The sequence below is a fragment of the Xiphophorus hellerii genome, chromosome 17 (assembly GCF_003331165.1).
Source record: "Xiphophorus hellerii strain 12219 chromosome 17, Xiphophorus_hellerii-4.1, whole genome shotgun sequence".
NCBI lineage: Eukaryota > Metazoa > Chordata > Actinopteri > Cyprinodontiformes > Poeciliidae > Xiphophorus > Xiphophorus hellerii.
Window position 1 is genome coordinate 18513736 of NC_045688.1, and position 17534 is coordinate 18531269.

Here is a 17534-nt window from a genome sequence, read left to right on the forward strand (position 1 = left end):
ACAACCGACCAAAAAGCTGGCAGCAACACGTTTGACTATGTTTCGATGGCAGTTTTCTTCTCTGTTCATAACCCAACAATGCCTCCAGTTGACCTTCGCACAAGAGGTGAACTCTTGCATCTTCACAGTGACCCCTTACCGCCAAAGGGTCTTCGGCCATCACTGACACACATGGCAGCACCAAAACACTGCATCCTAATGAGACACCTGGGAGCCGTACTCAGGGAGCAGTCTTGTTTAGATCTTTAATTTGTGGGCTGGAGAATGAGGCTGAGCAGAATTAATGGAGGAAAGAGACTTGATTAGTAGCTCTCTAATTAGTGGTCCGGATGGTCAGGACTCATCAAAAGCTTCATCTAAGAGTCCAGAGAGGAGATGCAGATCCCATCCAGATCATTTCACTTGTTGGGCTGGCTTGTTAAAAGATTAAAGTATCAAAGTGCAGAAACCAGTTCTCGTTGTCACAGTTGTGTGACGGTAGTTGCATCATTTTTTTTCTCAGCCTCAGGTCGTCCGTCCCTTCTTGTCACAACCTCCCTGGTGAAAGTTCCACCACCCTCTGCATGTGAAACTATTGTGAGTTTGGTCAGAATTTTGTGGGAATGTTTGTTTATGTGGAAAACAGACCAAACTACTCAACTTCCAGAATCCGGTTTTTCAACCACAGAGCAGGATGGATAGTTTAGAGGAACAATTGTCCGAGGCTGAGAGGAAGTACATGCTGTTGGACTAAAACGCTGAACTCCTCTTGCTCTGTTCTGGTCCGATGCAGCGGGTAAACATCCCGCCAACACCTTCCATTTGTTTCCTTTGGGATTCCAGTACACGGAAAATAAAATAAAATGTTGCAGCTTGTCAATCCTCCTCCATATTTGCGATATTGTAATAATCGTTCCTCTAAGCCATAATCTCTGTCTTTACTAATGAAAACCTCCATTATGATGTAAACTGCAGTGGGAGGAGCTGGACTTGGTGTGTCTCATCGAAAACGGACATTCAGACCGAGCATTGAGTGTTCGACTCTAGTTGTGACAGAGACTGCTTGTATTCTCACACCATCCTTTAAGGTTGCCTATATAGGATGTGCCTCTGCTAGCACATGTTCACACCGTGCTAGCAGAGTAGCAAAAAATACCATGAAGAGACAGAGATAAACACGGCTTTTATTTAGACATTTTGGCTCATTTGTTTATTTCTTTGGAAACATGAGAACTTAATGTGGGAAAAGCTAGTTTTATTTTATACACTGGCATGATCAAGTATCTGCCCAGACAGATTTCTTAAAAATGTTGCAGATCGTCAGACTAATCCTGATATCAGATACAGCTAACTGGAGGAAACACAAAATTCAGTTTTCAAATGAAAATGGTATTTATTAAGGGTAAAAGTTGTCCAAAATAACTTGGCCCTTTGTGACAATATAACTGGTCCTTAAGTTAAGCCGTGAATATTCTGTGATCAATTTTACTAGACACACCGGAGCTTGACGACTGCTCTCTGGAGTGGCTTAGTCAAAGTCTAGACTTACAAGCGATTTAGAAAACCTTCCATCTGACTGAAAACTCCTCAGATGTGAAAAACGTACTGCTAGTTATTCCTGAGGACAGTTGTTACTGTGGAACCACCATCATTGTTTCACACAGAGCCACGTTGGGTTGGACAGCTTCCCACTGTAAAAAAATAAATAAATCCATATTTAAAATCTGAATTTTATATTACCTTTGATCATCCTGGTCTGGTAGGAACGTATTATTACTGGAGCACTGGATTATTTCTGCCTCTTTATATATTTAACAGTGTGAAAAAGTAACTTAAACTAGTCAATCAAAAGAAAAAAGTTCAAAAAATAATTCAAGGAGCATAAACCTTAAATATGTATGAATATATGCCAAAAGTAAAGAGAGCATTTATTGGGTTTCCAAGTCATTTATGTCTACAAAAATAATCCAAGAGGAGGATACTGATCAATATTCATGTTAACATAATCTTTTGTTCAAATTTAAGCAAATCCTAAAAGGTATCTTTTTTTTCAGAAAATATACAAATAATAAAAAAAAAACTTTTAATTTGATAAGGCTATTGGTGCACATCACATTTTTATTTCTTTATACATGATTTAATAAACAACATTCCATTTCCATGACTTTCTATTGGGCTTTACAGATAAAATTAAATGCACTGCACATTAAAAAGTCTTTTGAGGTTAATAGCATATAGATTTATTATATACAGCAACAGTTGGGCTTTCACAATTCACACTTAATATTTCAAGTAATTCAGATTTCTTCTGATCAGAAGTGCTTCAGTGCTCATTCTCTGCTACTATTACAAAGCTGAATGCTAAATTTAATTCTTTAATTTATATATTCCTTCGTTCTATTTCAAAAGATAAACATTCTGTTGTATTTTTACAAGAACATGTCCAGAAATCGTGGATCAGTTTATGAAATAAAACCCTGGACAGTAGAAAGAAAACTGATTTAAAATCCGGTTTGAGCGGTCTGCCGCCAGCAGGGGGCGGTGTTATTTGGTAGACTTGATTGTACAGTCAGTTCTACTCAGTGAGCGCAGGAGAGGAAGGTAGAACATTTCAATAAGTTCAAATCTCACAGAAACGTTTATTTATTTCAGCAATTCCAACTCAAAAACTGAAACTCATATTTTATAGATTGATTGCACACAGAGTGATACTTAAGTGATTATTTATGGTCATTTTACTGGTTATGACTTTTAAAAAAAAACCAAACCAACTATAATATTAAATATAATAAAAACAGAAACGTTATGGAAAAGTTACAGCCAACACAATCATGGGTCAGAGTGCTGACTAACGCATTTTACCAGCAAACATCTTTCACAAAAGGTCATTGCTGTAGAAGGCAACGAAGGCTGTTCAAGTGTTAGCCAAGAAACACAGAAAGTTGAGTGGAGGGAAAAACAAGATAATCAACCTTGAGAGGCTGTGAAGCTCAAGTCATTTATCATAGCACTTTTCAACTCATCTGCATTTTTACATCTAATCATCTCCCTCTTAGAAAGTTCAGCTTTTTCTACCAGAGTTTTTCCATCCACTCAACATTCAAATGACATGCTTGAATTGTCTTGAGTAACATTCCGAGATTCTGAGAATTAGAATTTTGGGTTTTCAATAACTGTTAACCATGATGTTTAAAACGATTAACTAACACTTGAAATGTATCAGTCTGTGTGTAAAAGATCAACGTATGAGTTTCACTTTTTCAACTGAATCAGTAAAACAAACTCAACAATATTCCATTTTTTCCATTCTGTTGAAACCAAGTTGTAGTCTTAAAAAAAAAAAAAAAAAAGCAACACAGTGGCTGAAACCATGAGCAGGACAGGCCTTGTTCTGAGATCAGTAGCGATCACTCTGCCTTCAGCGGCAGATTCATCTGGTCAGGTCAGCTCATTACGCTGAGCATCATCTCGACTCCTGGTAATAACAGAATGTGGTTTAAGGTGTGCAACACAGATGGACATGTATTTTCATGATTCGCGGTACAAGGGAAAAACCAAGACAAAGGCGTCCGCCCCCTCTTCCCTTTTGTTTATGATTGTTTTCAAAGATCAAATTCATTTTGAAATCAAAATGTGTTTGGATGTTGTTTTTTTCTGCATGTAACATCTTTGGTGGTTCTTGCATGAATGGTGTCCTGGGCGGACCCTGAAATCCTGACCCAACCCACAGCCCAGAGTCTGAGAATTCACAAAAGTTCACAAAAATGTTTTCTATATTTAGGGTAAAACAATCCAGGTCAGGTTTGGTGAGTTAAAACTTTGACCTAGAGAGGATCCAATACTTAGCAACACCAAAACAGCCCTTCAGGTTTGTTTCAAATCTGAATTATAGCTGGAATTATTAGCCACCTGTGGCCTATTGTCATACTTACAGTGGTTATACAGTGATCAATACAAAATTGAACATGCAGTTAAGGAATGGAAAACATGTGGGCACAACTGACACTAGCTGCGTTTACAATGACCATATAATTGTGCAATTTGACTTTTTGAAAATAAATTTGCTTAATGGAAACACACCAATTATAAAAAAAAACTCTAGTTTCTCAATACACAGTTGAGGTGATTTTTGTTTTGGAAGTATTGAAACTGGTTCATTTTGCAAAACTGCGATGGAAACACTTTGCTTACATGACACAAGTCACATGATCATCAACTGGATGTTACCACTGGTGCAAACTATGAAGAAGAAGGCAACAGGAAGTAGTTCATGGCATGTTTTTTGATTACTTATTGTATAAACAGACTTATTCGTGTGATTTTAATTGTGTTTCTTATTTAATAGAAACATCGCAATTCCAAAATTGTGTCTTTTCGACATTAGCAGAATACTGACAACATTTTGCGCACATTTGTAATGGAAACGCAGCTAGTGCTTTTCTTGTGCTGCCCCTCGGCAGAATGGCGCCCTGGGCAGTGAGACGTATTTCCACGATTGTCACTGAAAAGCAAAGGAAAGCATGCTGCATGTCTGTATGTGCACACCATACACTACACATGGCTGGATTACAATTCCCAGTTAGTAGAAGAAGTCTGCAACACATTTAACATTCAGGAATGGAAATGGTTAGTCAGTTACTGAAACAACGAGACACAGAACACAATCACTTAAAGCTTTCACATTCCAACGCAGATACGTTAGGAGACAAATGGAACAGATGTGAGTTTCTCTTTATCGCAGCAGGAATAAAATGTCTCACATTTAACACAAAGTTTGTCATCTTCATATTGTTCTGCCCACTATTAACGGTACGACTACCCTGCAATCGTTACACTGCATTTAAATTTAAGGCAATGCATCACAGACTGGACTGCCACTAGAAACACATTTCCCTGTATATTTGCATTAATATGAGAGAGAGTGTATTGCTCATGGGCTCTGCCTGTAGACGGCCCCCAATTTGCAGACGGGGTTTTGGTCATTAATACCTTATTAAGGCCCACAGAGGAAATTACATTCAACCGTAATTAAATTCAGTGAATTGCAGCAATTTTAAAACAATGTCAGGGGTTGAAGTGTGGCAATTTGACATTTAGTGCAGCATACTTGATATGAGAGTGGGACTGTTGTACCCAAGATGGTTAATGCAGCATTTTTTATGACTTGATCAAAGGTTTGCACAGGTTTTACAACACAGCTTTACAGTGCTCAGGAGGACAGAGTAATATATGGATACCAGCATCACCAGCTGTGACCACATCTGTTCAGTTTTTATAAAAGTTGATTATAGTAACTGGGGAACCCAGTCGGAGTAAGTTTTATTCTGTTGAACCCTTTTTATATTGGTTGAAGAAAAATCCGTATCCAAAGCAGTATTCCTAGACAAATTGTGAAATATCCATGCCAGGCCAGTAGGTGGCAACACTGTCAACATTTACCCCATCAAAATACAAAAAAAGGAGAAAACTACTTTAGCTAATTTTGTCTCTGACACCAATTGCCATTTTTTGCTTTGTCGTTCCCCCCCACTTTTTATGACAAAAAAAAGTGCCATGAGAAAGGCACTTTTTTTTGTCTTCACCATGAGAACATGGTGAAGACAAAAGGCGAAGAAAACGTTAAAAAATGTGTCGCTTCTGTTTCCAGCACAAAACAAAAACGTAAGTATGCTGCGATATTAATGTTCATTCAGATCTTCATTTTGCGATGTTAATATGACAAACAATTTTTTAATACACAATCGTAACCCACAGAGTAAATCATTAACTCAAATGATTTCCAGGTGGAATCAGACTGCTCCAATTTCTGCAGTATTTATTCTTGGTTATTCTCATCACGACTGTTGCCAATATTCTCCCAGACTGTAGGAGGCAGTGTAGGGCACCTATTAAAAACACTGTTGTTATTAGCACCTTGGCGACACCATGGTATTATTGTCATTATGGTTCGAATCATTAAGATGTCTGTCTCTTTGAACCACCACCAGGAGGCGCTCTTTCTTGTCCACCATGTTTCCAGGGTGCCTGGTGTCGAAACTTTTGTCTGCACGGACAATACGTAGAGGGGCGTGGCTATTGAAATGACACAATTTGAACGCCCTGCGCCGTGCGGACCTCTAGGATGTGTCAAGCACAAATCAAGCATTGCATTTAAACAGCTTATTTTCATGCATTATTACATGAAATAAAGAGTCCAAGACCTAGAGTCTAAGTCAAGTATTGACGTTTCAAGATGCAAATTTAAGTCAACTCAGAAGTGTCTGTTTTCATGACTTGAGTCTAAGATGCATATACGTGTCCTGATATCTGTCATGTGACGTGGCCTATGTTGGTTGCGTTGCCAACACAACATGTTCACTGTTGCAGCAGGGACGCAGTAAACTACAGTAAGTTACTTCCTCGTTGTGTATTGTGTACGTTTTTCTGTAGAAGGTCGCTTTCAGTGCAGAGGCTTTTGGCATCTTCATGGATAAAGGAGTTGTGTACCACCAGTACCATCAAATGGTTTGATGTTAGGTGAAGCTGTTATGTGTTGTGAAATTTGTTTTCACAGAAATTACTGATTGAGAAATCATCACTGACACACGAGACCCCGAGTCCAACTTTTTGAACTTTATGCAGTCACACCTCACCAAACGAACCGGACTTTCTAGACAAACAAAGTAGACTTTGATTAAAGCAAACTACAAAAGGCTGATGTGAATGCACCCAACGTATTTTTTCACAACTGGATCTATGTTTGATTTATTTAATTAGAACACTAATTGAATTTCTGAAGGGTCTTTAAACTGGGGAATGCATCTCGCTCATATTTTCTTCATATTGGAAACCAGGTGAACCCAGAATAACAGACTGATGCAGCTTTTGGATGTTTGAACCTGGGTAGTTTCAATTCAGTCAAAGTGAATCAAAGTCATTTGTTTATTTCATGAATAAGAAAACACTCCAGTGGATGTACCTTACGTACATTAAAATCAGCAGCATATCTGCAGTGTCCCAGAGAGATCGTGCTTGTCTAGAATGAGAGTGTCAGGGAAAAGATAGGAAGTTTTGTCTGTAAGTTCCTTATGTTTACTGGCTTATTATTACAGTTGTAGTCACAGCTAGCGCGCTGTTATAAACAGATACTGTACCTCACCTTCCCTACAACACAACGGTTGCTTTGGCAGTTATTTTCAGAGAAGTACTGAGGAGCGCCCCAACCAGAGTGTGGTTGTACAGTGAGAGGCAACTCTTGGCTTGGAGCTCGGTTGATTTATACTTGAAGGTGTTGCATGGCTGCAGCTGGGGTGAAAGGTCAAGGTTTGGCAGTGCATAACGGTTTTAAATATTAGTCTCTCTTTGCATGGGCTCTACTTCTTTTTGGTTTTGGTCAGTCAGGTCTTCGGTGGCCTGGGCCGCACCGTAAGCCTCCTTCTCATCCCGAACTCGGTCGGGATCTTCCGTCTCAGTTTGTTTGTACATCTCCCCCTGCTTGCGCTCACGCTCCAAGAGTCTGTAGTTAATGAAGTTTCCAATGAAAAGCCAAATACTCGCCAGGATGACAACACCACCACAACAGAAATACATGTACTTGTAATTTTTGGTGACGTCGACAAGTTTCCCTGAAAGAGAAAGCAAAAGATGGTTGAGTTGCATGCAACTGAGGTCATCAAGTCAATAGGACATTTAAAACAAACAAACAAACAAAACATGTTCAAAGACAGAAAAACTACCTGCTAATGGTGGACCAATGAGAACAGGGCAGCACTCTATAATTGTTGTGAGTCCCACAGCGCTGGAGAACCTCGGAGCTCCAACCAGGTCCATCAATGTCTCAAACAGCACTGAGCTTACCATGCCAAAAGCAAAGCCAAAGAATACTGCATACACCACCAGGCCAGTGTAGCTTTCCACTAGTGGGCAAAGGATATGGCACACCCCATTGTACAGCACAGCGAAACTGAAAAAATACTGGATCTTGGGGCGAACCCATCGTGAGTTGGCCAGCAGCCCCATGGAGGGTCTGGCAAACATGTCCACGAAAGCCAAGATTGAGAGCAGGAAGGCAGCAGAGTATTCATCCACACCCATGTCTTTGGCATAGGCGGCGAGGAAGACAATGGGTGCAAAGAAACCCAGGAACATTATGACGTTGCCTGACAGGTAGATGAGGAAGCCCCGGTGCTTGAACAGCGTCAGGTCCAGGTACTTGTTGACTATTTGCCAGAGGCTGCGCTTTTCAGTCGTAGTGGTGACGGCGGCCAGCGCCTCGTCCTTCTTGACCTTGCCGGGCGGCGGTCCGAGCGGCCTCATGAGGGAGCCGGCCACGCAGCAGTTCAACAGCAGCCCGCCCAGGATGAGGAAGCTGCCTCTCCATCCAAACTGGTTAAAGAGGTACTGGTTGAGAGGCGCCAGAGTGCTGAGGAAGACAGGGCTGCCTGCCATCGCTAACCCATTAGCAATAGGACGCTTCTTAAAGAAATATTTGCCTATCATCGTCAACGCTGGCTGCAGGTTGAAGGCCAGACCAAGTCCTGCGAAGATGGACATAAAAAGGACATTGAGCAATGATTAGTCCTCAAGAAACCAAGTTAAGAAAGTAACATATGCAGAGTATCATTACTTTCTTCTAAATTACTGTTGAACTTTTCATTTGATGAAGATGAGTACATTCCTTTTAAATAAAACAAATAATATGTAAAGTGATGTATTCAAGAACTTATATTCTAAAGATCATCTGATTTCATATGTAGTTTCTGTCAAAAACTGGTAACCGTTTCTATTTCAGTTTCAAAATGTAACCATGACACTGAATGCATTTGAGTTTCCAAAATACAGTAGTTTCTTGTTTTTAATAGTATAAATACACTCCACAGAAACGTCTATCATTTGGCTGCATCATAACACTATGATAAGTCAGTTAAATTACATATTAAAGATTGTTTGTGTCATGGAAACATCAAATAGGATTATAAATGATTTCTTTTTGATAGAATGAATACAACTAATTATCACACAAACATTTTAGCATATGAAAGATCGAAGCTGCCTTTATTTTTAACCTACACACATTATGTTGGGATCATTTTAAAGTTATATTATGATTATTATTAAAGTTCCTTTTTTCAAATCCTTTTTTTTTTAAAAACAGTATTTTTTTAAAAATACTGTACATTTTACAGTAAGTAAATAAATTATGCTAGAACAGGGTTTCCCAGCCCTGGTCCTCAGTTTTACAGGTTTTCCTGCTTTAAAAAAACACAGAGGACTGAAATTCAACAAAAGCCTGTTAATTCACCATCAGCTGAAAACAGGCGTGCTGGAGCAGGGAACCATCTACAACATGCTGCTCAGTTTGTCCAGAGGAGCAGGGTTGAAAAATGCTAGCATAGCTGAATGTAGAGGTTGCTAAGTGCTAAGTTTTGCTCTACATGTAATTATCCAAAACGTTGAAAAACAGCAATTACATTATCTAACGTGTTAGAAAGGATGCAACTAATTATGCACCAAACACGTTAAGCAAAAGAAAAGCTGTCTAAACAGAGCCACTGCTAAGCATCTGCTGGCTAATGTTAGCACTTAGCACCAGAGAGGCTCACATTCCTAGGTATTTTTGTAGCTCTTTACTAAAATGTGTTTTTAGTGATTTTATTTGTTTAATAACATACGTTTCTCACTATATAGTGAAGAGTGGAGTCAGCTGTTATCAACCCGTTCAGTACTCTGCTAATGGATGCTAGCTCCTACACCAACTTTAAATGCCATAAGCTGAACTTTATCTTGTTGTACTGTCTCAATATTAGACTTATATTTATATCTTCAGCTGTTTTCGAGTAATAAGTTCAGTAATTCAGTCTAATATTATAATTTGCCAGGCGTCCATAATAGAAAGTTGGAAGACAAAACCATCTAATCTAAAAAATAAAGTGCAGTACAATGACCAAACAGATTAAACGATGTAAACATGCTTCTTGCTACACCAGTTTTATCTTAACTTCTCCTTGGCGAGGTGGAGGCTAATCCCACCGTCTCAACAAGGACTTCCTGAAGTGGATAGGCTTACCTCCGATGACACCGATGCAGAAGTAAAGCTGCATCACGTTGGTGCAGAAGGACGCTGAGATCATGCCCAGGGCACAAAGGCAGCCGCCCATCATGACGATGGGTCTGCAGCCGTAGGTGTTGACCAGTATGCTGCTGACGGGACCTGCAGCGAATAAACAGCAAACCCAAAGAGGCGAAGGCTGAAGGATTTAATCTGAAGACTGGAAACAACAAGCAACGTCTGCTGCCAGCGACCTTTTCATATTATCGCCTCAAATCTGTGAGCGCTGAGCGGCCGTGTGTAATTACTCTGTCAGCATTAGAGCGACATGTTAGCTGCCTAACAACAACAACATCCTGTCAGATGAACTCCAACAAACTGAACAACTAATCAGACCCGTTTCTACGTCTCTTTGTTGGGTTAGCTTTACATTTTTACATAAGACTAACTTGGCTGACGAATGTTTTCAATCATTGTCAGAATCAAAATATTTCTGTTATTATTATTATAAAGAGGGAGATAAATGACAGCTTCATTGATTTATTTACAATAATAAAGACTACGCAGCTTTTAGTACTGGAGTCTGCTAAACTTTTGAGTGCATGAATGGTAACCTGAGCATGAAAAGTTGTTTTTTTTGGTGGCACTTTCTTAGCCTGATATTTTTGCTGCCACCTGGAAGATGAGTTATATTTCTAGCAGTTCATCATAAAAACCACAGACGACTCTGAGTCATCGCTGAACTCACTCTTCAGGAATCTCTTCCCGACCTTGAGGAAAGCTACCCTCATTACCATTTGTATTCTCGGGGGGGACCTGAAATTGGCCATGATGAGAACTCGGCTGATTACACCGTTTCTGGCTGGGAGACGACCAGCGTTTTCCAAAAAGAGGTTGACTTCATCACTTGGTGGACCAAAACCCAGAACTATCCAAGGACCTCCACTGTACCGGCCGGTTTGTCTCGGTATAGAGCACTTCTACACATTTCATGAGTAGTGGTGAACAGAAAACCATGATGGTCCTGTTAGACCATCACCATGTGTCATTAGGTGAGTTTCCATTGACTGTATAATTCCACGATTTGACATTTTGAAAATAAATTTGCTTTATTGAAGGGTGACAATTTTGGAAAAAATTATTTTTCAATAAAAGGTTTTGGTGTTAGAATGCGATGGTTTTCTTTTTTTTGGTTGAATCAAAATTTGTTTATTTCGCAAAACTGCAATAGAAACACTTTTTCCACATCACACGAGTCACATGATCAACAAGAGGATGTTACCACCAGTGAAAACCACAAAGAGGAAGACGACAGGAAGTGGTAAGAGGGTGATGGCACAGCATGTTTTTTAATGACTTACCAAGTGAACAAACTTATTCACGTTACAATAATTGCGTTTCATATTTAACGAAAACACAACAATTGCAAAATTGTGTTTTTCCAACATTAGAGGAAACTTCACCACATCTAGATGCTTAAATATGTTAAGTTGCTGATATTCTATTTGTGTTAACAAGTAATAAATTAGAGTCTAAGTGCACATTTAGAAAATGGGATTCCTGTTAAAGGGAGTTGATATGTTGGCTTCTATCAGGCAGCTGCTGGCTTTAAATGTACTGTCTTTAGACTTTCCATAACTGAAAGTGAATGCAACACACTGGTTCAAACAACAAATGCACCATACTGATCTTAATCACATTCCTGCAGTGGCGCCATCACTTCAAAGATCAAACAGGTCACGGCATACTACATGTTTTAACTAGGCCAGATAGCTGCGAGAGTTTCTGTCTGTAGTTTCCAACTGCTAATTTTATAACCGTCAGTGTTACCACACCTCATTCCACTGAAGCGTTTTGTTTAAAAGTCACTTTGTTTGACAGGTCATCTACATAACCAGTTGGGCAACTGAGCAACAAATCCTGAAGAGGCAAGACTTTAGTCAGTCTGCAAACATGGCTTGCAGGAAACGAGGAGGAAAACCGCGTGGCTGATTCCAGAAGTCAAGGGAGTCATTTTGAATTTTGTTGGCGCTTTAGAGTTCTGGAACTGAAGAGTGGAATTATCGCTTCCAGCTGTGGCATCAGATAGGCAAAGTTTCTACCTCTGGCTATATTTGACCCAAAGCATTTTACACTCATAACATGAACAGTGTCTATAAAAAGTTTTCGTCTCAGGGGCCACAGGGGGCCACAGAGGTGGGTAGGGTTCCCATAAACGGTTCTCCAGTGAGAGGAGCAATACTTTAACATGTTTTCACTGAAGTTAAAGTAAGAAGTAACCGTCTAAGAAATTAAGAGTAAAAAGTAAATGTTTGAAAGAGTGATGATTTATTATTTAGAAATGATGTCATTGGATTGACAAAAGCATAATGTTTCTGTGCAAATTCTGCTGTTTTAAACATCAAAGTTTGAAAAACAAGATAAAGAAATATTGTAAACAAACTAAATGACAAAATACAGTTATACCTTAGACTTGTCTGTTTTCTTTCGAGAGACGCTGATGCAATACATTTTTTGGTGCTTTCATGGACTTTTTGTCCACAAATCCCTTCATACTTACTCAACGTTTTTTCTATTTCTCTTAGAAATCAGTCATGATCAACAAAACTTTTATTTTTGACCAAAACAGTGCAAACTGATTTCCACAAAATAATGACAATTGAACAAAAACATTTTTTCTATCCATCCCCTGACTTATACTTTTCAATAAATGTTTCTCTGACTTGTTGGAGTGTTTTTTGTCTTCATGCTGTCCTGGTAGCCAGGAATACCGATGAACCAGTGGTCGTCCACACACAGTGGTCTTTAAACTACAATCACATATTCCAGTCATTGTAAGACTACTGCCACTACCTGGTTGGACCTCTGTTAAATTGGGTCAGTCACTTTAAAGGGTGCGATGGGGGTCCCCCACCTCTCATCCAATGACCACTGGAGATAGACACCATTCCTAAAAATTCTTAAATCTAACATCTCATTTAATTTACTTGAATATTTTTATCTTCCTGACGCAAATAAAGAATTGTGAAAATATAACTCGTCCAGTATCTATCAAGGCTGTTTTGTTTGTGCAGCTGACTCTTAGTTTTGCATGTTGTAGACAAGGTTAGCACGGGGCAGTGCTAATAAAGGAGAAGGTCTTTTCGGCCATTTGGAAGGACTGGATTATTACCTGTGGGTGTCTGCTGCTTGGCTCATTACCAGCTAGCCTTCCGGTAATGGTGGCGCTGTGTAAACAGCACACAAAAAGCAGCTGCAGGGGAATTAGAAAGGTGTTAAACATTCAGAGTGATGGAATCGCTGGTGTAATAGGCAGGACAAGCGAGCAGGTGTTTAATGAATAGCTGATGAGTCCAATCAATATGAATGAGTGAGTAACAAGAGCCACTCACTTAGTACCTGCACATATTGACGGAGTCAACACATGATAATGACATTCAGTCTGTGGAAAGCTTTAAAAAGGAGATCTGTGAGTCGGGATCTGACCACTTATCCACAGCTATTCCCCCGCTGCAGTCTGTTAGAGGCAGGCCGATAATGAGCAACAAGCAGCCAACCTTGTCGGCGTTGGAGCGTTTTCTCACAGCTTCAGAGTTTAAGCTAGTGAATACTGCCCATGATGTACAATCAAACACATTCCCTCCAGTTTGTAGCCATCATGTCCACTGTGGATCCCTCCAAAAAGTCTGGATTAGAAAATAAAAAAAACAACAACAACAACAAATATAGCCTGCATTGTATCGTCAACATAATTTTTAAGATATACTAAGTGTCTCTTTGTTCTGCTGTGTCTGACCATCGAGGCTCATCACGCTTGTTCCTGACTGGCACAGATGGCGGCAGCAGCAGAGGCTCTGATTGGAGGATTACAGCGTGGGCAGATGGTAGCCAGGGTGGGCCTGGGTGAGCGATCTGCTGAACGCAGACCAATATGCGTGTCCGCCTCACGATCAATTCCCACCAGTCAGAGGCTTCTAATATGAATTTCAGTCACCCGTTGTCCGATTGGCTGCCTTACCCAGCAATTTAGCAGGGTTTAATTAATCCCTGGATCAGGGATTAACTAACGTCTCTGATTGTGATTGAAATCTGTAATTAATATTGTAAAAACCACCAGGTCTGAACTCCAGTTGTGACTGTCACTTCCATCTTTTTAGTTCCTGCCAAAATTGACTTGTTCAGGTCTAGGGTCGGGAAAGGGGCAGCTAACATCTCTGCAGATCCCACACATGCTGGACACAAACTGTTTGGACTTTTACCTCCAGGACGGTGCTACAAAGCGCTCTTTACAAACACTAGCTTCTTTTGTCAAAAGCAATGTATATATACCTAATTACAAAAAACGTTTATGTATTTGTTTATATTTTAATTGTCTTCATTGAGAGCAAAAGTAGATCTGAAGTCAAATATTCTTTGCCTCATACAAGCATATAAAGCTGATTCTGATCATCTAAAATCAGTTTTTTGGTTAGTAAGACGACATAAATTTAACGCCATTTACTCTTTGTCTTTAAAAACATATTAAAGTTTGAACTTAGACTTAGACTAAGTCTAAGTCATATTAAAGTTTGAACTTGTCGAATGTGTGGATACCAAATTATTTTGCTAATCATTAGCTTAGCTTAATGAAATATGCTAATTAAGCTAGGCTAATCTGGGAGGAAATATGACTTCCCCACACTTTGGGAAAAACTGACCTAGACTATGTTTTGCTAAATCGCTTTCAGGACTGCTTACCTGCTGCATACATGACAGCTAGCATGATGGAGGAGATCCATGCCACCTGGCTGTAGGACGCATCGAAGATGATCTGGATGTCTTTGAAGAAGACCGTGATGGCTTTGGGGAAGGCGTAGGAGAATCCGATGGAGATGAAGGATCCCAGCACCACCGCCCACCCCCACCCACCGTCCGGTGGGGGCACGGCAGCACCTGAGGTGGGGACTGGCATCTCTGAGTCTTCACTGTAGCGACAGATAAAAAAAACAAGGAAAAGAAAGATCAGTGGGTAGAAAACTGTAGTTTTGTGGATTGTTTTTCATAAATTTGCACCTTTCATTGTTCTGACCGAGCCTTTTGACATGCCCTTCATCACGAGCTGAAACAGTCTTTTATTTCACAGTTGAAGTTCCTGAGCTCGTGAAAACATGCCATGTTTATTACGCTGTTATAATCAAAACCTGTTTATTTAGCTGAATGCCAAAACGTGTCAAACAATATTATTTAAAGTAATCATCTGTCTTTTTCTGCTGTAGAGCTCAGTAAGCTTTTGAAACAAATTAATTCTTGTAGCTTCCCCAAAACATAACGACAGTACTCGAAAGAACCGTAGCTGCACGCAACTACAATCTGTGAAAACTCTCTTTAAAAACACTGTCTATTTTTATAGTTCTAACACCTGATATGCCTTTATATGCATAAATATGCACACTGGAAGCTACCACAGACGCTATTATCTAGAGTCTTCTTACTATGCTATGTTGGGCATGCAGCCAATCAGAGGCAAGGAACATGAATGGCGCTTAGGCAGTTCAGATTTTATTTTGGGTTTTTTTACGTTTCCTCTCCGGCAGTGTGGCAGACAGAATGATCATCTGAGTACCAAGGTGAGGCCCAACAGATTTACTTTCACAATTTATCATTTATTCATTTAACACTGTTTTCTAGAATCAGAACCTCTACAAGGATTCCCTCATTTTGAGTTCTCCTTTTTTTTTCCCTGTTCAGTTTTTTTCTTTAATGTGGTGTCTGTGAACCTTTGAGTTTTACTTCCAGAGAATGAAACACAAACAGAACAGGTGATAATATCACATTGGTCTCAGCTGCGATCATGACTGAGATCAGTTTCACACTGAAGTATCAGCCAATTGTCCATCACCCAAAGCTAAGGAAACCGGGTGGATTTATAACTACACACCTCTTATTACACCTTTATCTGACCAATAAAACTCCTTCCTCTGGAATCCCCCTTTTTTTCAACTAATTAACCCGTTACCATACATCAGGGGTTACTAGCATGTTAAATATTAGGGATAATTGCAGGTCTGCCAATTTAACTTGTTAGTTAAAATAAGAGCCTTCCATGACAGATTCTAAAAAGAAATCCAATTTTCAAAAACCATTCACTAAATGAATTTCTGTAAAGTTTCCCATAAGAGAGTGGTCCCCAACCTTTTTATCACCGCGGACCGGTCAAGGCTTGGCAATTCTACTGCGGCCCGGCGGGACGGCTGGGGAGGAGGTCACATGACACAATGTTCAATGTTTTGCCCCAATTTTCCCCTAATGAACATCTTAGAACGTTCCGAGTTCTACGATTGTCGTCGGTTTAGTGCATAGAGCGGCTGCTCCCGCCGACTTTTATCCAACGTTTTTTCTTTTTGTTACGTCTTTTATCGCTTAAAATGAGTCCACAAACTATCACCGCAGCTTCTACATCGTCGGACATGTTTGTTACTCTAAATTCGCGTATGGTATGTTGGGGGTTTTACGGGATTTTCCCCAGGAATCGGGATGTTCGTGAGTGGAATCGGTTCGTGTGTGGCGTGTTGCTCCTGCCGTGTGTCTGGACACACGAACCGGTCGAACCTGTTGGACTTTTATCGGCTCGTGTCGCCTGTGGTCACAGAGGTTTGGAAAATCGGCCGACAATCCTTAAATCATGCTGTGTGAACCAGACTTAAAACTCACGGTATCATTCTTCTCGTCTCGTCTCGACCACTGCTAACGCTCCCTGACTCTGGTCGCTATGGTAACATTTACATGTCCCTTCAAAATAAGATACAGATGCGCCACAAAAAAGAACATTTTACTTTCATGAAAATTTTAACTCATGATAACGACAAAATGAATGGGAGCCCCGCGCTTGTTGCTCTGCAACGAGACGCTCCCGTCTGGGAGTGAAGGGAAACAGTGACTCCCGAAGTGATGCACAGGGTATTCATGGTCTCTAAGTAGCAGAGCAGTTCGAAGCTTCATTGCCTCATTAACGAGATGGTCGCCATATTGGACTGTGGGAATCACCTGCCTGGATAAATACATCCTCTTGTCTCTGGGCCTTTTCCCCTTTGCAAAGAAACTTTCCAAAGACATTTGTTTACTCATTACTCATTTTGCTGCTTGTGGCTCAATGTTGGAGCGCAAGACGTAACCGAGAGAATCCGGTTAAATGATTTTCAAAATAAAAGATCCTCCAGACTGAAGTAATACATAAAACGGAAATATTAATTATTTCGTGTGGCCCGGTACCAGTACCGGTCTGGGGGCTGGGGACCACTGCTATAGGATACCTCCCTTATTAAGTAAAATAATTGGTCCTGTAGCTTAATTATTGATGGACTTGAGCCAGATCAACTTCATTAACTAGACTAAGACGACCCTCATTCAGCAGCCCTATCACTTGCTACAGTTACCATGTAGACTAACTTGAGCCAAAGTGTGTTTATAGGAAAATGTCCCTGATTATTACAGTCAGGCCTGAAGCTGTGTTTACCGTACACACACATCCATGTGACAATAAAAGCTTTTA

At 40.1% G+C, this 17534-nt stretch overlaps 1 protein-coding gene across 4 annotated transcripts in view; it reads right to left on the reverse strand.

Moving 5' to 3' along the window:
- Nucleotides 1-1886: 1886 nt before the first annotated feature.
- Nucleotides 1887-17534, reverse strand: part of zgc:165507 (monocarboxylate transporter 2) — a 33186-nt gene continuing 17538 nt past the window's right edge. For 3 of the 4 annotated variants that reach the window (XM_032589361.1, XM_032589363.1, XM_032589362.1), the window contains exons 2-5: nt 14744-14970; nt 10025-10168; nt 7695-8495; nt 7303-7583 (exon numbers count right to left, since the gene is read on the reverse strand). In XM_032589361.1, the coding sequence (XP_032445252.1) occupies nt 7303-7583; nt 7695-8495; nt 10025-10168; nt 14744-14957 (1440 nt within the window). In that variant the 5' untranslated portion in view covers nt 14958-14970. Of the gene's footprint in view, nt 7584-7694; nt 8496-10024; nt 10169-14743; nt 14971-17534 lie in introns of those variants that run through there. The other variant, XM_032589364.1, reaches the window with a different exon arrangement.